The sequence below is a fragment of the Myotis daubentonii genome, chromosome 10 (assembly GCF_963259705.1).
Source record: "Myotis daubentonii chromosome 10, mMyoDau2.1, whole genome shotgun sequence".
NCBI lineage: Eukaryota > Metazoa > Chordata > Mammalia > Chiroptera > Vespertilionidae > Myotis > Myotis daubentonii.
In genome coordinates this window covers 23,894,933-23,918,965 of record NC_081849.1, presented here as the reverse complement: position 1 = coordinate 23,918,965, position 24,033 = coordinate 23,894,933, and the positions used below count along the sequence as shown (strand labels likewise).

Genomic DNA, 24,033 nt, shown 5'->3' with positions numbered 1-24,033 from the left:
GAGGAGGATGACCAGCCTCGCGCTGTTGCAGCCACCTTCAGCCCTAATGGCCATGCGGGGGGTGGGAGACCGAAGCCCCACCTCCCCTGGAAGATGCCAGCATGTTCCCTCTGGGAGGCAGGCGAGCAGGGATCAGCTTTTAAGGGACCTCTGACCGCCTGGGCAGATGAAAAAAAATGCTGAACTGAGGAGTCCGCCCCAAAGATTCCGTTTCAGCCTGGGGGTGGAACACAAAAATATTCATGTTAAATGACTCCCCACGAACTCTGCTGCAGGTGTGGCCAAAGAGTGTTTTTGTGACGGGGATTTTGTTTTTAGAAAAACCCAAGTTCAAATGTCCTTCAACAACTTTCCAGCCGTGTGGCCTTGAATGGTTTTTTAAACCTCTCCAAATGGTGCTTTCCTTAACTGAAAAATGAGCTTATTAATACCAATAATATCCTCCCCGTGAGGATGAAATACAAATATTTATGCAGAGGACATAAACGTTAAAGTCACAGACTCCAGTGTGCACAGGTATAACTCGCTTTATTTATCTGCAGTTTATATTCACTTAGCCCATGACCTCTTATTTCCACGAAGAGCAGAAAACTGCAGCTTTGAAATTCTAGATCGCTCACACAACTTCCAGCTTGAAAAATCCTCCGTCTCTTTCGGGAAACTGCAGCCCGAATGGGGATTCTCTCCTCCTCTTGTTGCTGGCTCATCCCCTGGAGATGCTCCGTGTCCTTCAGGGGTCCGTTACCCTGACTTTCTCAGGCCTCCCACCTGGCACCTCTGGACCTGGGCTCCGGCCTCTCCCCGGGGCTTGGCCTTCCTGCCTCTACCTGGGCCTCCTTACCTGGACCCTTCTCGTCTATTTGCTCAGAGCTCTCCACAGCTGCGCCACTGAGGTGTCCCCAACCGAATCCCTGGCTCTAATCATTTGCCCAGACCCCTTGCTCAACGATTATTTATCTACCGCTCACGTGCCGCGTTGGAATGGGCCTGACCTATAGTTTTAATCATCACTGATCTCCTCCTTCCATTAACTGGTCCAACCTCTGTTCTTTGACAGGTTGGATGAAAAGGGGGACTTGTCCTGATTTCACCCCGCTTTCTTCCTTGTCGGTGATTTATAGTAAAACCCTGTGTTCTGCATCCTGCAGGGGCCAACCCAGGGATACCCACAATCCTTTTCTTTTACAACAACAACAAAAGTCTGGCCCTTATGAATAAAAAGTCTTGCTTTCTGCTTCAGATTTACCCAAATCCATTCAGCTCTCCAGCTGGCCTCTTGCTTCTTGGGGGTACCTGCCCTTACCTGAAGGCAGGGCACATAGACCTATTACTCTGCTCCCAGTGGTGGCGGCGGGGAAATCAAAAGGTATAAGGAAGCCTGAGGATGGGGGAGAGAAAGGGGTGATATTTTGTCTAGACCCCTTTCTCTCCCTTAGTAAAGTGTTTACTTAGCACATGGCCTGGCCTGAACTAACTGCTAAGTGCATGACCACCATGATGAAACGGGGAAGAGGAGGAGAAGGGACTTCTCCCTGAATGTGCAGTGCTTTGCTGTGCTGGCTCTGACAGGCTCTCACTCTGTGTTTCCAAGACTAGGGAAGCCTATGAGGGCGCCCAGGAGGAGCAGGTCACACCAGTGACTCGCTCAGTTTCATTTACCAGGTGAGTGGGACCTTACGGGGTGAGTGGGATCTTCTGAGTGGGGCCTCCGGAATGTGCCCCTGCCCCTAACCAGCATGGGCAGTGAAGCAGGCTGCCTCTCTGTGCCCACCTCTCCCCCAAGATGCTGGAAATGCCAGCACTGGAGATCCACTCTTAGATCAAACATTGTCCCCTCCGGGGTCATCTTGAGATGTACATACCACTAAGAGGACAATGTGTCTGTTAGCAGCTCCTAGGGCAGTGATGGCGAACCTTTTCAGCTCGGCGTGTCAGCATTTTGAAAAGCCCTAACCTAACTCTGGTGCCGTGTCACATATAGAAATTTTTTGATATTTGCAACCATAGTAAAACAAAGACTTATATTTTTGATATTTATTTCATATATTTAAATGCCATTTAACAAAGAAAAATCAACCCCAAAAAATGAATTCGCGTGTCACCTCTGACACGCGTGTCATAGGTTCGCCATCACTGGCCTAGGGGGTGAGTTATCTGTTCTGGGCCCTGAGAACATTGCCAGAGAAGAAAAGGCAAGACCTCATCCTCCTGAATACCTGGGGAGAGAAGAGGCTTTTCGAGCTGTCACTGCCCCCTCCTCAATGCTGAGTCCCAACGGGGTGGTGGCCAGTGCAAGAGGCCACCAAGCCTGTTAAACTTGGTTTATTTTCTAAGGGGTCGTGGCAGGGTTTGCAGGAAGGGGTGTATAATTTGGGGTTCAGGAGGAGCCCCAGGCCTTGGGGAGGAGGGTGACCTCTCCTGCTCTGCCCTCGATCATGCTGCTAGTAGGGGTGTCTCAGGATGTGCTTCAAGATGGTCCGAATTGCCATCCACGTCTCCTGGGCCGTGGGGATGATCTGTGTGGCCGGTAACAGGAAACCATAGCGCCCAGTGTCCCGGAGCTCAAAGCTGAAGGAGTACTTGATGCCACTGTCATAGGCCCAGTCGACGGTGATCCCACTGGCCACATCTAGACACAAAAGGGCAAGGAAATGCCCCCGAATGGAAGAACAGGGGGTGGCGACAAGGAAAGTGAGCCTGGAGGCCAAACCCCAACCCACCTCAGACCCACCAACCCTCCCAACCCAGGCCTTAACTTGGGCCACACCCTGCTCACCCAGCCCGTTCTCTGCCCGGCAAACCTTAAGGCTATTAGGTATGGGATCTTCGCCCTCCAGGAATGCTACAGAAAGCCAGGCATTGGGGGCTGTGCGCTAGTGAATGCAGTAAAGAAACAGCTCCGTGGTTAGGAAATCAGCTCTGGCCCAGCTAGACCTATGGCACCGCCGTGACCAGCCAGGCCCGCCAGACAGCCAAGAGCCTACACCTGCCCGCCCCGGGGGGATGTGGTGCCTGAAGAAGCGGCCAGGGGAAGGCTCACTCACAGAGGGTGGTGCTGATGCTGCCGTAAAGGTACTTGATCCCGTGGACCTCGTACAGGGCCTGCACTGCTCTCTTGGCAAGATTGTACTGCAGGATGACATCCAGCGGGTGAGGCTGGGGCTCCCCACACCCCACACCCTGACCAGCTGCTGAGAGGCAGGGAGTTGGGAGTCCTGGAAGTTGCATGTGTAGATGGCTCTTGTGAGAAGGGAACACAGACCCTCCAACTTTGGACGTGATCACACATGAGACTGAGCTCCCCCCTCCTCCCTACCATGAGGTCTCTTGTCCAGACCCTTGTTTCAGAGTGGGGGCCTGAGCCCTCTGGGAGTCTGCCAGATGCCTCCCCCAAGCCCTAAGTGGCCAATCTCACCAACTCTTCCTGGTTTGAAATAGGCTCCAGTGAGTGGCCATAAGGGTACATGAGCATCTGAGAGTAGCTGTGGATGGAAATCAGAGCCTTGATGTTCCCGTGGGCGGTGATGAAGTTCGCAACGGCAGACACTTCTGGCTCCGAGTGCGGGTAGGGCCCATGATACGTCTCTGAGCATGGGTTGTCCTTAGAACCATTTCCTGGAAGTCAAACAAAACCAACCAAAGGGTTCAGACTCCCCGGTTTCAGAAAGACACTGATTGTTCACAAAATACCCATCTATTCTCTACATTTCCCAGCCTCCTTTGCAGTTTGGTTGAGACCATGTGACTACTCCTGACCATGACAATGTGTGCAGTAATGATGTGTCACTTCTAGTTCGAGGCTGTTAAGAGTAGGCATGACTTTTTCATACTTGCTTCTGATGGTGTGTGGTTGGAAGCAAAAAACTCTAGATCAGCAGTTCTCAACCTGTGGGTTTTGACCCCTTTGGGGGTCAAACGACCCTTTCACAGGGGTCACCTAAGACCATCGGAAAACACATATATAATTACATATTGTTTTTGTGATTAATTACTATGCTTTAATTATGTTCAATTTGTAACAATGAAATTGGGGGTCACCACAACATGAGGAACTGTATTAAAGGGTCGCGGCATTAGGAAGGTTGAGAACCACTACCCTAGATGGAGGAAGTGTCCTGGATCCCTCCGTCACCATCGGAAGAGACCTGCCAAGGAGAGCCACTGCCCACATTGGACTTTGTGTGCATGAAAAACAAACTTTTGTTGTGTTGAGCCACTGGGATTTGGAGGGGTATTTGTTACTGCTGCACACCCTAATCTAATACCACACTGTGACTCAGCAATTCCTGTAAGGAGTTCCGTGGGTTTGTCTTTTGGGTAAGTCCTGACTGTGGTTCCATTAAAGAGGTGGGCCTGCCTCAGCTGTCACCTCCAGAGGAAACTCTAGGTCTCCAACCCCAGCTTCCCCTACGAGCAATGACCCCTTCATTGCCATCCTTCCATTGCCATGGGGAAGGCTTGGGTCAGTGGAAAGCTCGAACTCAGTGTCTGCTCAAGCTGTGCCACAGCTACAGCCCCAGGAGCCACATGGACCGGGGGCCAGGAAAAGAGAGAATAGATCTCCATAGTTACCCGAGGCTAATCTGGGAACCACAGATACAACAAGTCTTTGAAATTTCTTCGTGGGGTCCTAAATTCGGGGAGAGGGCACAGAGGAGCTGTGCCTCTATTTTGTTCACAAATTCAATTTGTCCCCATCTCCTCCTAGATTCTTTGCCCCCCACCTCTTTCCCTCCTATTTTGTTTTCCTCCCTCCCAAAGGGCTATGTTGTGGAGGTCTGGGCTGGACTGGTCAAGATTTGTGGGTTACAAACACATTTGGAAAGAACCATCCCAGTTTCTCCTCTCGTTCGTCCCCCCTGAAATGACTACACATAAGCCTGGTCCAGAGGCCAAGGGTCGCTCCAATATCTGGAGGCTCCTGAGGGTGCCAGAGCACCTCTTTTGACCCCCAGGGCCAAGGGCTGGCTGGAGAGCTGGGGGCAGGCCCATGGACCAGTTCAGATGCTGCTCTGAGACTGCAGCAAATCGCTCCTCCCCAAGAGTGCAGGTGAGGGCGGTGTGTGTGGGAGGGATGATCTACAGATTACTCATTACGCGGCAGTTAAATTAAGGTAATAATAAAACCATAAACAAAATCTTCCTGCCTGAGTCACCAACCCAGACACACTGTTATTCCTGGCCAGAGGCAATTCTGTCACCGGAAGCGCATCCCCTCTTGGTCTTCAGGTCCTCACCTGGGGTGGGGACCCGAGCTGGAAGGGATGTGCTTGCAGGGAGCCAGGGTGTGAGGAGCAGGCCCAGGCTGGAGTCCGCCAGCTAACAGGGGCCCCGATTGTTGTGTCTCCCAGGAGCTTCTGCACCTGCTACACTTGATGAATGACAAATAGCAACAGATGAGCAGAGCGGGGGAGGCTGAGAGCTTTGTCTGCATTTGCAGCCCACGCATGGAAAGCCGTTCCCCTGCCAACGACCAGGTGGCTTTGCCCAAATATGGAGGAACACTTCAGGCCATTAGTTCTGGTTTGAGCTGAGCAGAATAAACTAATCTTCCCCTGACCAAATGGGAATTAGCTGCCTGCCTCTCTCTGCCGCTCACAAAGCCCTCTGCGCCCGCCTGTTTCACAAGTACCTGCTAATGGATTCATTAGCTATTTATTTTTCCTTCTCTAAAAATGTAATTTGTAGCAAGGGGAAATCTCTGGAAAGACATGGTAAATTATTAAAAGCAGCAATCTTTGAGTAGTGGGATTATGGGAGCTTTTTGTCCCCTCGGGGCATTTCCATATATATATATATATATATATATATATATATATATTACATTGTGTGTATATTGATTTTTTTTTTCCTGTGGTGAAACAACAAACATAATTTTTTTTAAGAAGTAATTTGTCTTTCTAGCCAGTCCGTCTCAGGGTCTGTGGGTACACACTTCAGCCGGTTCCAAGAGACAGCATGGATGACTGCTTGGGGCAGGTGTCCGGCCATTTGGAGGTGGAAATGCCCAATTTTACACAGTTGTGTTCCCTTGCACAGGCGGTTACACACACAGCCTCAGATGTCAGGAAACCCCCACAGTGTGGACTGGGGGGCTTCTCCCTGGATGCTTCAGAGCTGCCCTTACTTTTCAATGAGAGCCGACTCAAAGAAGCCAGGTTTTCAAAGTGGCCGGCAACCGGATCGAGAATGTTCTATCTCTTTGCTTTAGCCACCCAACTGTGGATCTGCGCTTTTTTTAAAAAATATATTTTATTGATTTTTTTACAGAGAGGAAGGGAGGGGGATAGAGAGTTAGAAACATCGATGAGAGAGAAACATCAATCAGCTGCCTCCTGCACTCCTCCTACTGGGGATGTGCCCACAACCAAGGTACATGCCCTTGACTGGAATCGAACCTGGGACCTTTCAGTCCGAAGGCCAACGCTCTATCCACTGAGCCAAACCGGTTAGGGCTGGATCTGCTTTTTAACAGCAATGGCACTGTCTCCTGTGGAGCCAAACCCCAACCAACCCCCCAGCACGGTGCGGGTGCCACATCTGGGGGCCAAGGGCTGTGGCCATGCAACCACTCTCCTGGACACTGTCCTAGCTAGACCCAGCCTCCCACCCATTAAAGTGCTGGGTTCCCAGGTCCACATACTCGTCTCTGGGCTTTCTGGAGGCCTCAGTTTCCTCATCCAGTCCCCATGCCACTGTCATGGTAAGGGAAGAATCAGGAAGAATACCAGGGAACCGGGAGAAAGCTGCCCACCCCTCCCTGGACTCATACAGTCCGGCAGATAAACCCCGCCAGCAGCTCAGGGTTACAAAGTCTTTGGGTCAAAAATAAAGAAATAAAAACAGGCTCAAGTAGTATTGATGATAAGGAATTGGCTTATTCTATATTTGAAGTATTGTTCCGGTCTCCCCAGAGGGCAAATTTCAGGGCGCAGCTCTCAGGAAATGAGTTTGGAGGCATTTTCTTGTGGCCTGCTCTCTTCAGGAAAGGCTTGAGGCATTTCAGGGGCATCATAAACTCTGAATTTTAAACAACCAGCAAGATTACCTGGTACCTCCTTAAGCCCTTCTCTGCGTATTTCGGATTTGGCCTTTGCAGTTACCCTGTTTCCATGTTTCTCATGAGGGCTTAGCACATGCGTACATTTCCCACACGTGTGCAACCCGTCCCCGTATCTCACAGCCAGCCCTAGGCACGCGCTCGCCTGTCCCTGGCCATGACTCACTTGCATGAGCTAACTACATTGCCTCCCAAGTCCAGGGTCACCATAATCTGACTGTGTGGGAGACGCGTCAAGGACCAAGTCCTTCTCCGGGCCCGCCCGCAGGTCCGGCAGATAGCCTACCTCCAAAGCCTGACCTCCAGTTCCTGTTCAGATCCACGCCAATGCAGGCGATTCCGGGTTGGTTGGACTTGTTCTTCCGCCACAAGCGGTTCTGAGAAAGCCCAGGACGATGACCTCATTACTGAGCCCATTCCCTGGGTGGGAGCCCCTGGCATCCTGGCCTAGGAAGGAGGGTCTGGTGGGACAGGGAGGACAAAGTGAAGGAATCGCTGGGGCAGGAGCAGGGGACATGGGGCTGGACCAAGGCTGCAGGTCAGACTCTTTGCGGTTAAAGCCAGGGTGCAAGCGGGAGGTCGGAGGACAAGGGCTGCGGCTTCAGCCCTGAGCGGCCCACCTTCCTCGGTGAGACTCCGCAAGGAACCCGAGGGGCAGGCAGGCCCCAAAGGAACCTCAGCTCAGCTTCCCAAAGCAGAATTGACCTTTCCTCCACCCCCCGGAGCCCCTGACCCCCTCCCTCCCAGGTGCCCTCACCATGCTGTGGGTAAAAGCAAAGCCGTCAGGGTTGGAGACGATCTCCAGGAAGATGTCCATGGTGTTCAATAGGCTGGTCAGGACGTAATCTCTGCCGTAGTCACTGACAATCTGCAAGAAAAAAACAGAGTGGGACGGGGTGAGGGGCGGAAGGCCCCGCCGGGCTCTCCTCCGAGGTGGGGCAGGACATTTGCACAGCCAGTGCTGCAGGCAGCGAGGACACCAGGCCAGGAGCCACATCCTTCGTACAGAAGCAAAGGCTTGGGTTTTAAGCAAATAAAAGGCAGAGGCTAGATGGGAGATCTGTGCTGCAAAAGACCAGCTGGCAGCTGCTCCAAAGGGCAGAGAGCACCCTGAGTTTTAAAAAACCAAGTATGATATTTCATCTGGAGGTGCCCTTAAATAGTCAGGCAGCCCCCGCCCCCGCCCCAGCCCCCATCCTCCGTGCTGACCTGCTTGGCAGTCCAGATGCCGGTGGCATGGGTGATCCACTCCCGGGAGTGAATTCCAGTGTCGATCCAGATGGCCTGGCGCTCAGAACCTCCGGTGCTAAACTGGAGGAAAGCACCGGGACCCATACAAGTTTGAACTGAGGCAGCTACACGGCTGTCCCTGGGCTGCCGGGAAGGAGCCCCCGGATGTATCCTCACTGTCTGGGGTGATCCTAGAAGCCCGAGATGGGGGGCTGTGTGTGCAGGTTCCTGTGCGTGAGCCCATGAAGTGCACACGTGCTTGAATCCTGGCAGCACAGCACTGCTCCGGGGAGTAGTGATCCGGCCAGAAGCACAGAATTGCCCCCGCCTGTAAGTAGCGTAGACACGTCTGGTGCTTCTCCAACGTTAAAGGTACGAGACCTCCCCGGCATCTTACAAAAATGCAGATTCTAATGCAGTGTGTCTGGGGGAGGGGTCCGAAGTGGGGCATGTCTAAGGAGCTCCTGCGGGTGCTGCGGCGACGGGTGCGGGTGTGAGGACCACACTTTGAGTGGCAAGGTTTCTGACAACTCAAGGAAGAACACGGAAGGCCCTGGGGTGAGTCACCGCAGGGACAGACAAGGCCGGTCTGAAGTTTGGTGAGATCACTTGGCCTCAGAAGAGCCCCCCGGGCACTGCAGAGAGCAGCAGCGCCTGTCTTCTCTGAGGCTGGATGTCAAATGCCCTGCACGGTCCATGCTCCTGAGGGCCCTTTGGGGCACGTGCTAAGAAATGCTTTCTGGCAGGTTCCACACCCTACTCTATCCTGCCTCCCTCCTGACCAAGGACACTGCCGCCGCTAAGTTTGCTCAAGCTCTGTTGCCAAGGGTCCCTGTGAAGGGCTGGGAGGTCCCCCCATAGACTCAGGTCTACCTGGGGGGCTGCCTGAGCCAGACAACCTCAGTCATTTGTAAATGAGGCCTCGCTGTACGTACCTCTCTTCCCATTTAGCAGATGAAGTAACTGAGGAAACAGGAAGAAGGCTGACTCACCCACACTCATCCCCCAAATCCAGGGTGGGGCCTGCCACTCTGCCAGTCCACCTTCGTGGCAACCCTCCCACCTACTGCCTGACCCAGGACATGCCAGGCCACCACACTGTCACCTGTCCATGCCTACAAGGGCGGGTCCCTGATTACCGCAAACCCAAAGTTTATGGGTCACTTCAAGACAAGACAGGGGTATACACATCTTCTCTTTCCCTAAAACTTCCACCCAGCCCTGGCCAGTGTGGTTCCGCGCATTGGAGTGTCGTCCTGTGCACCGAAGAGTTTCATGTTCGATTCCCAATCAGGCCTCATGCGGGAGGCAACTGATGGATGTTTGTCTCTCACACTGATGTTTCTCTCTCTCTCTCTCTCTCTCTCTCTCTCTCTCTCTCTCTCTCCCCCCCCCCCCCCTCTCTTTCCCACTCTCTTTGAAGTCAATGAACACATCCATCCTTGGGTGAGGATTTTAAAAAATAAATAAATAACAACCTCCTATCCAGTCACAACCCCACATGAGCTCAATCTTATGCCAGAGGCTCTCACTGTAGAGTCTAGTGGTCAACACTGCTAGCTTTTACCTTCAGGACAATTATGGATCGATTTTCAAAGCTGTGGCCAATCTGAATTTTTGAGACAAGATCCTCATGCTCAGTGACGAAGCTGTCGATCCAGCTATATATCTGAAAGGAATGGAGTTTATCAGATGGGCAGCTAAGCAAGATGAGGGTGAACCCCAGGACCTCTCTGAATAGCCTCCTTCTCCCACCCCACGCTCCTCACTACGTTCCCACCTCGCGTGAGGATCTGAACAAACCCACATCAAAAGCTAAAAGAAGACAACCTCCAGGCTGAAGGCAAAAGGCTGTGGTGGGCCTGGGTTCTCGCTGCTCACCACCAGGCAGAGCGAAGACTTTGCCTGGAAGAACAGCATGTGCTGACCCTACTCAGTGCCCCAGGGCCGGCCTGCAAGGCTCTCTCAGGATGGAAGTTTCTCTTGCTTCCATTCACCACATTTGACAGATCGCATAGACCTGGCAATGTCGTTTTGGGCCTCCTTGCTCCTTTTGGACTCTAAGCCACTTGAAAGCAGGGTGATTAATCTCTGATATCAGTAAACACTGATGGGCTATGTTACTTTGTTCTCTTAGTCTTTCAATACATGTCATTGAATTAACAAATATATGAAAGAACATGGATCCTCCGTTACAGGCCTTGTGAAATGGGAAGAGTGAAGAAGAGGGTAATAAAGTGGGCCAATAATGTCACACCCTTCCTATGGAAATGGGAGCTGTGCCCTGAGTTAGTGTCTTCTGAACTCTCCTTGCAGATTCTCCTTCATAGACAAGGCACAATCAGTCATACCTGCCCTAACGGGCTGTGACTGCGATTATGAAGGCAGCTCTGTTCTACAAAATGGCTCTCCAACATGCCTGGCCTCCCGTCCTTTCTACACTCTAGTTCCCACTGCTGGGGCCACTTAACACCAGGAGTGGTCGTGGTGAGGTCAGGGCCCCTGGACTCCTAGCCAGAGCCAGATAGGGAAGTGCCTCTACCTGCTCCATTCTGGCCAGTGGCGGGTCCTGCCTTAGTGTCCCACCTAGGAGACCATCACTCTGGTCCAGGACCCGCCATGGGCTGACTGTTGAGCCGCGGTCCCCTCGATCTAAATCCTGGCTTCTGGATCTCAGAAGCTGCCTACCTAACGGACCTTCACCCAGAGTCTGCTCCACACTCTCCAACTGCCAGTTCACCAGAGTCCTTCACTAGCCTCTGCCAGAAGCTGGAGACCCTGAGGACCCCAAGGGAAGACAGAGGCCGGAGCTTGACCTAGCAGACCTACCTCCTCCAGGGTGTGGTAAGAGGAGTAACTGAAGCTGCTGGTGCTGCGCTCCAGCCGGCGGGATTTCGCCATGGCCTCTCTCTCCTGGTCCAGCAGCACCTAGGTGATGGGGACACATGTCGGGAGGGAAGGGGTGGGCTGGGACAGGCATGCCCCTTCCGAGCCCGGCCTCAGGTGGCTGCGCACAAAGACAGCATCAACACAGGAGAATGAGCCACCATGAGCATGAGCTGCGAGATAAGAGGAGACGCTGGGTTTCTAGGAGAGCCTTCTGCTTGACAAGGTGGCGTTCACGATGCCATTTCCCAGACAAGCACAGGGCACGGAGCAGAGAGCCGTGTTCTAAGTCTGCCACTGCTACTCACTTGCTGTGGGACCTTAGCCTTCGCTTCCTCGGCGTGATCATTGGGACAGCAACACCTGCCTTGCCCATCTCATGGGATAAAATGTAATCATGGATATGGACGTGTTTTGGAAAAGATGCCCATGTTCTACTGCCAGCATCACCTTTGCCCTCTGTGAACATTCGGTTGAGTTAAGGCCTGCACTGAGCCATGAACACTGACCACTGGGGAGCAGAGCGCTCCCCAACATCCACTCTACCCCCAGGAAGTGGCCTAGACAATTGGCGTCCAAGCCATTTAGAAAGCCAGTCCAAAGCATTATGATTAAAGTGCCAACAGACTTTCACTCACCATATTCACTGCCCCTTAATTATATCTAGATATAGATATAAATATAGGTATAGCCCTAGCCAGTTTGGCTCAGTGGATAGCGCATCAGCCTGAGGACCAAAGGGTCCCGGGTTCGATTTGGTAAACGGCTCGTACCTTGGTTGCAGGCTCCTCCCGCATCCCGGCCCTAGTCAGGGTTCATGCAGGAGGCAACCAATGGATGTGTTTCTCTCACATCGATGTTTCTGTCTTTCCCTCTCTCTTCTACTCCCCCTAAAAATCAATCGAAAAATATCCTCGGGTGAGGATTAAAAAAATATAGATAGATAGATAGATAGATAGATAGATAGATAGATAGATGATAGATAGATGATAGATGATATAGAGATAGATACAGAGATACAGATCTGCACACGTAGATATACATGTATGTATATAGATATATCTTTGTGTCTGTGTGTGTGTATACACAGAGAGAGCAAACAAATATGTAAAATGTAAACAACAGGTGAAAAGTCCATCCTATTATTCTTGCAATTAAAAAGCGTTTTAAATTAATGAGAGAACAACATCATGAGCCAAGAACAGCAAGACACTGAAATGCCAAAAAGTATATGAAAATGCTTACAATGGCTGTTAGGATAGAAGAATTAGGATTCGACACAATTTTTTTCTTTTCTCTGCTTTTGCATTTGGGCAACATCCTTAGACCACTCCAATAAGTAAGATCTTCTACGTGAATAAATAATACTAAAACAAAAACAAAAAGCCTAGCGATGAAAATACCGTGGCAGCCACGGAGCCCTCAGGCCCAGGGCTGGAGAGAACCCTCCCCCGGACCTGCTGCGCGCCGGGCACTGTGGCCCCAGTGGCTCGCTCACGACCTCGCTCAGGTTCACAGGTTAGGCTAGGACTGGAAACCCATGTTTGGGGCTCATTTTATTGCTTGTTGAGCACCGACTACATTTGAGGCCATTGTACTTGCCGTGCTTCCTGGCCGGACAGGCTGGGCCGAGGATGGTGCCAGCTGGGCCAGGCCAGGCTGCCAGTTGAGTGAGAGGTGGTGGGAGGGGTCCTGACCCTTGCTGGCACCAGCACCACCCTGGAAAGCCCTAACAAAAGGTATTTGTCTTCTTCCCAGGAAATCAACGGACATCTCAGCAGCCCCCCATGACCCATGTGTGCCGGGCACTGAGCCGGGCACTGCCAGCTGTGGGAGCAGCTGCAGGGGAGAGAGCAGGCCTGTCCAGGTCACCGGACTCAGGGCCCATCCGCCCCTGCTCGGGCCCCAGCAGAATAAAGTTAAAGAATGCATAAGTCAAACAAACAAAAAAAAAGAATCCATAAGTCTAACTTTCTGGGGACTGGTGGAGGCCGGCGGTGGGGGAAGGAGTGGGACAGGAAGGAGAAATTGGAAAGAAAAGACCAGGGGCCCCTCTGCCCACACGGCCCAGGGACACCCACCGGAAGGCAGCTCCCACAGGCCTGCTTTGTTCCGCACAACAGCTTGGAGGCAAATGGGAAGTCGGCACCGAACTGCAAATATCTTTCCAAATACCCTCGCAGCCCTGTGAATGGATCTGACACGCTCACACACTGGGAATGCTCAGCCGGCCCCAATTCCAGGAACATTAATCTACCCTGGCCCGAAAGAGACACAGATGTTTGCTCCCCTCACAGGGCCCAGGGAAGGGGATGGGAGGGCTAAGAATGCAGCCTTGCCACAGGCTCAGGAATGCCTAATTACAGCCCTGTCGGGCTGCTCTGAGAGGAAAGGGAGAGAGAGAAAAACCTCAGAAGGCAGCCATTTGCCTCCCTGGTAGCCAAGACCTGACAGGGAAAGTAATACCTCCGTGTGAATTAATTTATGACAGGAGTGAGGAAGGACGTGGGGGGGGGGGGGCGCATTAAGCAGAGAACAGCACCTCCAGGAAGAGGGAGGGGGAGGAGACGGAGGGCCCCCAAAAGTGAAGTTGACAGCAGAGGGAACTCACAGGGCAGCGGGGCTCGGACCACAGACAGGAAATGGACACAGCTCATAGAATCAGTAGGGGGGGGGGGCGAGGGGAGAGGGGCGCTGACCCCGCTCTGTGACCACAGCAGTCCCTCTCCTCAAGGTCCCTGCCCTGCTCTTCCAGGCCTAACGTTTGCAATAGCAGCTACACGGTGGGTGGTAACTACAGTCCATGCCTATGGGGGGCTGGGGGGAAGGTAATAGAGTGGGGGTGTTAGAATGGACCCCCTGACAGATCAAGGCTAAACTATGGCATCACTGCCCAAAAGGCAGCTTAAAACACCACACAAACAACAACGACAACCTCTGAGGAGGCAGATGGCACAAGGGCGAAGGGTGCCGGGCCTGGAGCAGCTGTCTGGGATGAAATCCCGACGGTCTCACTGACTTGGGCAAGTGACTAATTTCTCTGTGTCTCCATTAAATGGGGGTCATGTTATCACATGCTTTAGCAGATGTTCTCATGAACATCAGAAGGGTTAATACGCCTAAAATGCTTAGCACATCGCCTAACGTGTAGAAAATACTAGCTGTGCTAATGACCGTGACAATGACAGGACAACAAGAGTAGCTCTTGGGGTGACTCCAGGACTCTGTGATAGAGCAATCATTGCGAGGCATGACCAGGAAATCTGGATTCCTCCCGCGGGGAGTGGTGTGTGTAGGACTTGGGAAGGCAGAGCACTCTCATGAATGGTCGCTTGTGTGAGTCAGTGAGCACCTGCTCCCGCCGAGGATTAGTCCTTCTGTCCATGTCCCCCCCTCGGCCTCTCCCTCAGGGCCTTTTCCCTGATGGCCTCCTCCTTCCCTTGCCTTCTCCTGCACTCATCCCGACCTGTCCTCCTCTTCTTTTTATTTATTTATCATTTTTTAATCAATTTTTTAAAGCCTCACCTGAGGATATTTTTCCATTGATTTTTAAAGAGAGGGAAACAGAGAGGGGAAAGACAGAGAGAAACATCAATGTGAGAGAAACACTTCGCTTGGTTGCCTCCTGCAGGCACCCCAAACCAGGGGAGGAGCCTGCAACCAAGGTACATGCCCTTGACCGGAATCGAACTTGGGACCCTTCAGTCCACAGGCCGATGCTCTATCCACTGAGCCAAACCAGCTAGGGCCCTCCTCTCCTCTTTAGAGCTGCCCCCCACCCCGCCCCCGCCCCAGTCAACAGCATTTCTACTTTTGAATCTCTTCCAAACAAGTGTTTATTGAGCACACTGAACACTAAAGATACGGTAGTCTAGTAGGGGATACAGACAATAAACAAGATAAATAAGTCAATTACACAGGATAATAAAAGGCGGTAACTGCCAAGGAGAGAAGTGATGCAGAGGAAGGAGGGAGGGAGGGAATTGGGGGAGTATGGAGAAGAAGGGTGCATTTTAAAATAAGGTGAAAGGGTGGCATGTGAATAAGATTTTGAAAGCAGTGAGGGAATAAGCCAGGCAGATAACTGCAGAAACAGCATTCCAATTATAAGGACCAGCATGTGCAAAGGCCCTGAGGTGTGAATCTAGTCAGGAAAGGGTCAGGCAAGTTTGAGGTACAGCAAGGAGGTCCGGGTGTCTGAAGCAGAGTGAGCAAGGGGGAAATAGTGAAGAGTGTGGGACTCAGATCATGAAGAACAGGAGGGTGGGGGGGAACACCTGGCCCGTGAGCCATGTAAGGCAGAGAAATCATGTGGTCTGGTCCTACCAAGGCATTAGGGGCGAGTTAATTAAATGTTTGACCAAATCTAGCAGGCTAATTTTAAAAAAATATATTTTTATTGATTTCAGAGAGGAAGGGAGAGGGAGAGAGAGACAGAAACATCAATGATGAGAGAGAATCACTGATTGGCTGCCTCCTGCAGGCCCCACACTGGGAATCAAGCCCACAACCAGGGCATGTGCTCTGACCAGGAATCGAACCATGACCTCCTGGTTCATAGGCCGATGCTCAACCATTGAGCCATGCTGGCCAGGCAAGCCGGCTAATTTTAAGTTGATAATTTCGTTTGGCTCTCGAATGATGTTATAAATATCCAATGGCCCTTGGCACAAAAAAGGTTCCCCACCCCTGATAGAGCCTTACAGCCATTTTAAGAACTTTGGCCTTTACTGTGAGTTGGGATGGCATTGAGGGTTTTAAACAGAGGAGTGATATAATCAGACTTGAATATTTTTAAAGGACCCGTGTGGTTGCTGTTTTAAGACCAGGCAATAAAGCCCTAGCCAGTTTGCTCAATGGTTAGCGCGTCAGCCCTCAGATTGAAGGGTCAAGGGTTCAATTCCAGACAAGGGCACATACCTCAGTTGCAGGCTCCATCGCCGGCCCTGGTCCAGACTAGCGGGAGAGGCAACCAATCGATGTGTCTCTCTGGCATTGATATTTCTCTCTTTCTATCTCTCCCTTCCACTCTCTCTAAAAAGATCAATGAAGAAAATATTCTCAGGTGAAAATTAACAAAAACAAACAAACAAACAAAGACTAGGCAATAAGGAGATAAAGGGAGGGGACAGGGAGGCCAGTTAGAAAACTATCCAGGAGACAGCTGAAGGAGTGTTGGCCCAGGTGATAACAGAGGGATTTGCTGATGGATTGGCTATGGGATGTGAGAAAGGAGTCAAGCGTGACTCCAACAATTGAAATAGAATTTACTGAGATGAGAAAGGCCGCAGAGCGCTCTCTGGGGGGCCTTGGGAGCTCGGTTGGGACCAGTGAAGTTTGAGATGCCAGCAAGGTATACGAGTCTGGAGTTCAGGGGAGGAATAGGAGTGTGGAGTTCAGGGGAGGAGTATGAGTGTGGAGTTCAGGGGAGGAATATGAGTGTGGAGTTCAGGGGAGGAATAGGAGTGTGGAGTTCAGGGGAGGAATAGGAGTGTGGAGTTCAGGGGAGGAATATGAGTGTGGAGTTCAGGGGAGGAATATGAGTGTGGAGTTCAGGGGAGGAATATGAGTGTGGAGTTCAGGGGAGGAATATGAGTGTGGAGTTCAGGGGAGGAATATGAGTGTGGAGTTCAGGGGAGGAATATGAGTGTGGAGTTCAGGGGAGGAGTATGAGTGTGGAGTTCAGGGGAGGAGTATGAGTGTGGAGTTCAGGGGAGGAATATGAGTGTGGAGTTCAGGGGAGGAATATGAGTGTGGAGTTCAGGGGAGGAATAGGAGTGTGGAGTTCAGGGGAGGAATAGGAGTGTGGAGTTCAGGGGAGGAATATGAGTGTGGAGTTCAGGGGAGGAATATGAGTGTGGAGTTCAGGGGAGGAATATGAGTGTGGAGTTCAGGGGAGGAATATGAGTGTGGAGTTCAGGGGAGGAATATGAGTGTGGAGTTCAGGGGAGGAATATGAGTGTGGAGTTCAGGGGAGGAATAGGAGTGTGGAGTTCAGGGGAGGAATAGGAGTGTGGAGTTCAGGGGAGGAATAGGAGTGTGGAGTTCAGGGGAGGAGTATGAGTGTGGAGTTCAGGGGAGGAATATGAGTGTGGAGTTCAGGGGAGGAATATGAGTGTGGAGTTCAGGGGAGGAATATGAGTGTGGAGTTCAGGGGAGGAGTATGAGTGTGGAGTTCAGGGGAGGAATATGAGTGTGGAGTTCAGGGGAGGAATATGAGTGTGGAGTTCAGGGGAGGAATATGAGTGTGGAGTTCAGGGGAGGAATAGGAGTGTGGAGTTCAGGGGAGGAATAGGAGTGTGGAGTTCAGGGGAGGAATATGAGTCTGGAGTTCAGGGGAGGTATATGAGTCTGGCTGGAGCTGTGAATATGGGAGTATTCAGGAGGCTGATGGTATTCAATGCCATGATCCTTGGCCTCGAGGGGACAGAGAAGAGGTCAAAGGACAAAGCTGGAAACAGGAAACCACCCTACAAAGGAACAGCCGGTAAGATGGGTGACCGGACCCAGGCGGGTGCAGTCTTCCAGTCTTGCCCTAAGGACGCAGAGAGACTGGGTGATAGCTGGAGGTGGGGGAAACGGATCAAAGGAGGATATTTTTTAAGGTGGGATAAATAACTCTGTATTTGTAAGCTGATGGGAGCGATTCAGTTGAGAGGGAGAACTGGTGAAGCAATATTGACACTAAATTGTGTTTTGCTCTAGATGCTCAGAGCATGGGTGATTTTTGTTGTCTCCTTTATGCTTTTCCCTATTTTCCAAATTACCTAACATGAATATTTATTAATTTTGTAATCAGAAAAAAAGCCATTAAAATCCACAGAGCTGATTGCTCAAGTGAAGCTTTTCCACGGTGACTCATCTACAGGAAACAACAACAACCAAAGGGCTGACAAGAACGAGGAGGTGAAGAAAAATTAAATGCAAATAGAGCTCACTCAGCATCAGATAATTTCTTGCCTGGCCCACTGCAATTTCCTTACCACCCTTCCCCCCTCCCTGCTCCTGTCCCCAACTCAACATTGTCACTGTCAGAGGGATTTTTCTTCAATGCAAATCTGACCATGTCAGAGACCTCCACGGGCTCCCTCGCCGTTTGGGGGATAAAATCTTGACCTCTTCACCCCGCAGAGGATGCCCTTTGTGATCTGGACCGGCCTCATCGCCAATCTGGGGCCCCCTTCCCCTCCCAGTCCCCCGTCTCTGCTCTTCAGCCACACCGTAATTACCGCCTTTTCAGAGCAACTTGCGGGGCCTCTTGTAGTCGCTCCCATAGCAACCTGCTCCACTCCCTCCGTGCACTCATCCACTCCATTGTAATCACTGCTTCACTCCCTCCGCTCCCCGCCCCCACCTCACTCAGCTCCCTGGATACAGACCAGTTCTCATCTTTGTATTTCCAGCACCTTGCCCGATACCCAGCACAGAGTACACACCGCTGTATCTGTGTGTTGAATGAATGAACCCGAATGAATGAACCCAACTCTTCTATCTCAAGCATCCCTCTGACCATGGGGATGTGGGGTGGGGGGACATGTCCCTCTTCAAATCTCTCCAGTGCCTCTGGACAAAGCGAAGGCCTAGTTCTATCAAGCAAGCTCACCCTCTTTCCTTTTCTTCTCCCATCAACTCATTCAGCCAGCATTTATTAAGCCCCAGCTAGGCGGCAGGTCCTAGCGTAGGTTCTTGTGCATAAAGATGGATACGGAGCATGGTCCTGGGCCTTGTGGGGCTCAGGGGAAGAGGTGTGTGTCCCTCTAGGCATGCTCTTCCAGAACCTACCAATAGAGCAATTCAGCAGACAGTTGTTGAGGGCCCACCACGCAGGAAACACTGCGCCAAAAACCAGGGCTGAGAAGATCCAGAAGACAGAAGAAATCAGGCCTCTGCGTTCATCGCTGGAACAGCAGACCGGAGGCCAGAAACCTGAGTGGTGCAAAGCCCTTCCCCTCCTGTTAGCGCCTCTGAGCTTTCCTCCTCCTGGACACCTCTTCCCTTCATCGCCACAAATCAACTCGGCACGGCAGCCTCCCCCGGCCCCAGCGCCCTCTAAGCCAAAACTGGATCTCACATCTGACAATCAGAGCTTGATGTGTTGCAGACAGAGCGAGCTGGTGAAAATCCTGCCTGGGGGGGTTAGGGCTGAGAGTCCAGGGCATTTTACTGAAAATGAGTAAAAATTCCCCCCAACCGCCCACCTCCAGGGACTCCAGAGCTGGGGACCACAGTGAGGGGAGGGGGTCGGCAGGAGGAGGTTACAGGCTGACAGAGAGAGGATGGACCAGCTTCAAAGGAGCTGGGGGAGGGGAAAGGGGGAAGGGGGAGGGAGGCAGGGCTCAGAGGTGCCTCTGGAGCTATTCCTGATGTGCAGAAACCAACAGGAACTTTTTAGAGACCTTTTCATATCTGTTTGCCAAATGCTGCGGGGTTTCCAGGATGGAGAGGGAGCAGGGAAATGCAAACTTCAAAACGCAGGCATGGGCTACAGTGAGAACGGAGCGCGATTTCTTTTGATGTGGTGGCCTCTCTTGTCTGTGGGAGTTTCCCCATTTTTGTTTGTGGGGATTTAATTAGAGAAATAGCCCACCCCCCAAATGTGGAGCGGGAAACAGATGTGCCTGATGAGGATAAAAGTCTTTGAATGGACCTAAGTGCCCCGGCCCTGTGCTCGCCTGGGAAAGGAATGCCGCCTAATGCGTTTATCCCCTGGCATGTGGTGTCAAGTGTGTGCGCCCCAGGAGACTCTGTGTTCCCACACTCGGGGGAGAGGAGATTAGCTGCCGCACCGCGTGTTTGGGAACGAACCTCCGGGGACACAATGCTACAGGTACCCCACAGCCTCTGCGGAGGGTGCCCAACACGTCGCTGGAGGAGGGGGGCCCCTGGGAATATCCTCAAAGACAAAACAATTGAAATAGAATTCCATAGTGTTCAGAAAAGACGCTGGAAGGGGCAGCCACCAGGGGGGCCTGGGGAGAAGGGGTGCCCAAGATGAAGTCTCTCTTTGCCCTACCCAAGGGCCCGTCTGCAGCCACTTCTCCCAAAGCTGTTCCCCCGGGGCAGTGGTTGGCACACTCATTAGTCAACAGAGCCAAATATCAACAGGACGACGATTGAAATTTCTTTTGAGAGCCAAATTTTCTAAACTTAAACTATATAGGTAGGTACATTGTTATTACCTTAATTAGGGTACTCCTAAGCTGGCCTTTGCTAAAAACGTCCTCAATCTGATTGAGGTACGTTCGCTGAGCTCAACCCCTTCCAACTCTCCCATCCACACTCGTCTTGAATACTTGTTTCGTCTGTCTCCTTTCGTTCATCCTCTCTCTATGTCCAAACCATCTCAACATACCTTTCTCAATCCTTAACACTACATCTTCTCTCACTCCACAACGTTCCCTAAAATTAACTTAATAAACTTTACTTTTGTCACCCGCGCACAATTTGCGGACGCGACTAGCACTAACCACTGCACAACGAGACTGCTGACTGACTGGCTCACTCAACTCATGCATGAATCAATTGCACACGCCTCCCCTCCCCACCCCCCACCCCCCTCCCCCGCGCTGCATATCCCGGCCTGCCTGCACCGTGTCTCCCATCCTGGGACCGACACCCCCCACTTCTTCTAATGCCACTTCTTCAAAATAGACTCGCCCAGGCCGAAAACCGACTTCTGCACATGGGCCACGAAGTTTCAATTGCACTGTATGTGTGCGCCCGTACGTGGTTTTTTGTGGAAGAGCCACACTCAAGGGGCCGAAGAGCCGCATGTGGCTCTCGAGCCGCCGTTTGTTGACCATGGCCCTGGGAGAATCCTGCCCGGAAGAGGGGCCTCGGACGGAGAGCCCTGCGGTGAGGGGGGCAGGGAAGCCACAGCAGGGCTCACACTGGGCTCCTCTGGAATGAAGGGACTCCCTGGGGATGGCTGGGACACCACGGGGACCTGGAGGGGCAGTCAGGAAGCAAGGGGGGCCTCCAGAGCTGCCGCACAAAAGCCTGAGCTACTCCCTTCTCCACCTGAGCCCTGGTCTTTTTTCTCCACGTTGAGCCCGAACCAGAAAGGCAGCGCTGGGCGGGCCCTCACCTGGATGTCCTTGATCATGACGCTGTAAGCGAGGCCGTGAGACTCCAGATAATCTTTGACGTCTTTCAGTTCAGAGAAAGGAACTCTCATGTCCACAGGGAGGCTGGGCCTGGCCGGGCCACGCCAGAAGTCCACCTTGTTCACAAACGAAAGAAAAACGGCGGCCTGTGTCCCCTGTCCTTACACATGACCCTGTAGGCGCCCTGGAAAACCAGGTGATCTCCTACAGAGAGGAAAGGGCCCCGTTCCCTGATGAAAACCCTAAGGCCAAGCAGGAAGATGTGCAACAATAAAAGATCCCCAGGTCACTGAGTTTCTGTGCCTTTCATCACCCAGGCTCACACGGCAACGTTGCCCCGGTCCCAGAGCCCAAAGCAGTTGCTACAAGAGAGACAGCTCCTCCTCTGGAACATGAAACATGGACAAGAACGTGGTCAGAAGACAGAGACCTCGCTGCCCCCAAACCTAAAAAAGTAGGAGAGGCCTCACCCGGAGTCCCAGGTCATCCGAATGCTGCGTCCATTTTTCAGTTTATAAAATGGACAGAATTACTATAAGGCGTCACGAGAGGGGGCTGGTAAGGGCACTCATACAAATCGGAACGAGGGCTCTGGGCCACATCCAGAAATAGCTGGTTGTTTCAACAGCCCTCAAACAGAGTCCTTCTATTACAGTCGTTGACGGAAATGTTTTCCATTGTGGAATACTCGCAGAGGACAAATGTTCTTGGAAACCAATGCTCATCTGACAGGGACGAGCCCAAATAAAACACAGGTTTGCCAAGCGAAGCCCTTCCAGTTCTTTCAATTGGCAAACAGATGTGCCCAGTCTGCGTGCTGCATGGCATCCCCCCCAGAGCCAGATGTGCCCCCCACCCCGTGTGGCTTCAGGACATTTTAGCTGGATCCAGCGCGGCCCCCACAGGGTCCCCGCAGCGGCCCATCCAGGACAGAGGGGAAAGCCAACAAGAGCTGCCCAGCCTTCTGGGCAAGTGCTCCCAGCCTTTCCTGAAGAGGAGCCACCGTTGATTTTTCCATAGTTCTGTGATGTTTGGCAGAGCCATCAGAAAGCAGGTTTGGGGCAGGGGGCGGAGGGGGGGTGGCGCTGGGAAGGGGAACCAGGGAGCCAAAGGTGCAAGCCACTGTGAGAGAAGGGAGAGCATGTCCCCGAGCCCTGAGCAGTCCTCACCTTCTGGGGCTTCAGGCCCTCCAGGTCCCTGAGAAGGGAAAGCTGCATCTCATTTTGAGCCAGGATTCGAAGAACCTGGTCCCTGGAAAGACACGGGAGGGGCAGAGGGAGCTGCTGAGAGGGGTTCCTGGAAGGCTGTGCTGCTTACAGGAGGCAGCGTGGAGAAGACACCGGGCTGAGGGGCCCTGGTAGGCAGGCTGGGGGGCACTTGGCCACGTGAAGGCTGAAGGACTGAGCAGAAGGGCTTGTAGCTCTGGGAAGCCTGCAAGTCCTTCATCCTGGGGCCAGCAATCTCTGCCAAGAACAGACCACCCAGTGGACCAAATAAACCCGTCTGTGCTACTAATGAACCCAAGGACCAGACAGGGAAAGAAAGATGGGGAAGGAATGAGGGGGGTGGAGGAAGGTGCAAGAACAAGAGGACTGAGGGAGAAAGGAGTGGGGTTATAGGATACTGGGGTTACAGGGACAAACGATGGCCCAAGTGCTCTGCATACAGCTGTCCCAATGGCCATGGTCTGTCTACACCTGGTGCCCAAACTTCTTTCTCCCAAGAGCTTGGGAACATGGAAGGGGAGGTCAGCCTCACTCTGCCTTCTGGGGAAACTGAGCTCCCTCCTGTCTTCCTGGGGGGAGTGGGAGGCGGTGGAACTGAGCAGCCTGCAGCGTGACCTCTAGGGTCTGAGGCCTGGGATGGTGTTGGCTCCGTCCCTGACTGGCTCTGAGACCGTGGACAATGGACCTGCTCTCTAAGCTTGTATCTTCCTCCCTAGTGCAGGGTCTTTGGGAGGTTGGGAAATCGTGTCCTTACTGGCCTGGTGTAGAACACTGGTGCTTGTGTTATTTAAAGGAGTATAATCCTACATCCATCTGTGGTAGGGGGTATAGTCTTTTGGGGGTTACTAACTTCTTTAAGAATATGAGGAAAGCTATGCACCCCCCCCCAGAAAAAAAATACATACCCCCAAAATTATGTATGATTTCATGGGTTCTTAGAGCCCTAAAAGCTTAACCCAAGAGCCCCAGATTGAGAATTCTGGGTTTGGGGCAGGACAATAATACAGCCGTGTGTCCTACCCTTGAGCACAGCAGTGGGAGACTGCGGAGTTGGAAGTGGGTTCAGGGCGAGAACCGAAGTCCTGACTCTGGGTGCCTTGACCAGGTCCCAGCGGACGGCCACCGCCCCACTGGATCACCCAGCCCCCGGGCACCTGGCAGTCCTCCCTTCTGCTACGGAGCAGCCACTCACCCTGTGAAATTCATTTGGCCCAAAGCTGCCGCCAGGATAAAGCTGCAGACCAGGAGCGTCCGTCTGTCCACCGCGGGCAGCCCAGGGCCCCAGCCTCCTGCCCGGGCGCCCTGCATGCTTCCTCCTCCAGGCAAGCGTCAGGGGCTGGCCTGGCTCGCGGGCATGGCCCAGGCCTCAGCCCCGGCCTGAGAATGGGCGTGAGGCTCTCCCTGGGGAGGCCCAGCCACACACTGGCGTTGGGAGAGCTAAGGCCGCCCCTCCCCACGTCTGAGCAAATCCTCTCCTGGAAAGGGGGGAGGAAAGAGGGAAAGAGGGAGACAAGGCCCTTGGCTT

The 24,033-nt window shown here is 52.5% G+C and overlaps 1 protein-coding gene across 1 annotated transcript; it reads right to left on the bottom strand.

Moving 5' to 3' along the window:
- Positions 1-2,236: 2,236 nt before the first annotated feature.
- CPA5 (carboxypeptidase A5) lies at positions 2,237-23,816 on the bottom strand. The gene is made up of 11 exons (XM_059711796.1): positions 23,701-23,816; positions 22,452-22,533; positions 21,264-21,398; positions 11,120-11,218; positions 9,858-9,959; positions 8,270-8,371; positions 7,818-7,928; positions 7,347-7,437; positions 3,416-3,615; positions 3,045-3,129; positions 2,237-2,629 (listed from the first exon to the last, which is right to left on the bottom strand). The coding sequence occupies exons 1-11, from the start codon at positions 23,814-23,816 to the stop codon at positions 2,442-2,444; spliced, it is 1,311 nt and encodes a 436-aa protein (XP_059567779.1). The 3' UTR covers positions 2,237-2,441.
- Between the last annotated feature and the right edge of the window lie 217 nt (positions 23,817-24,033).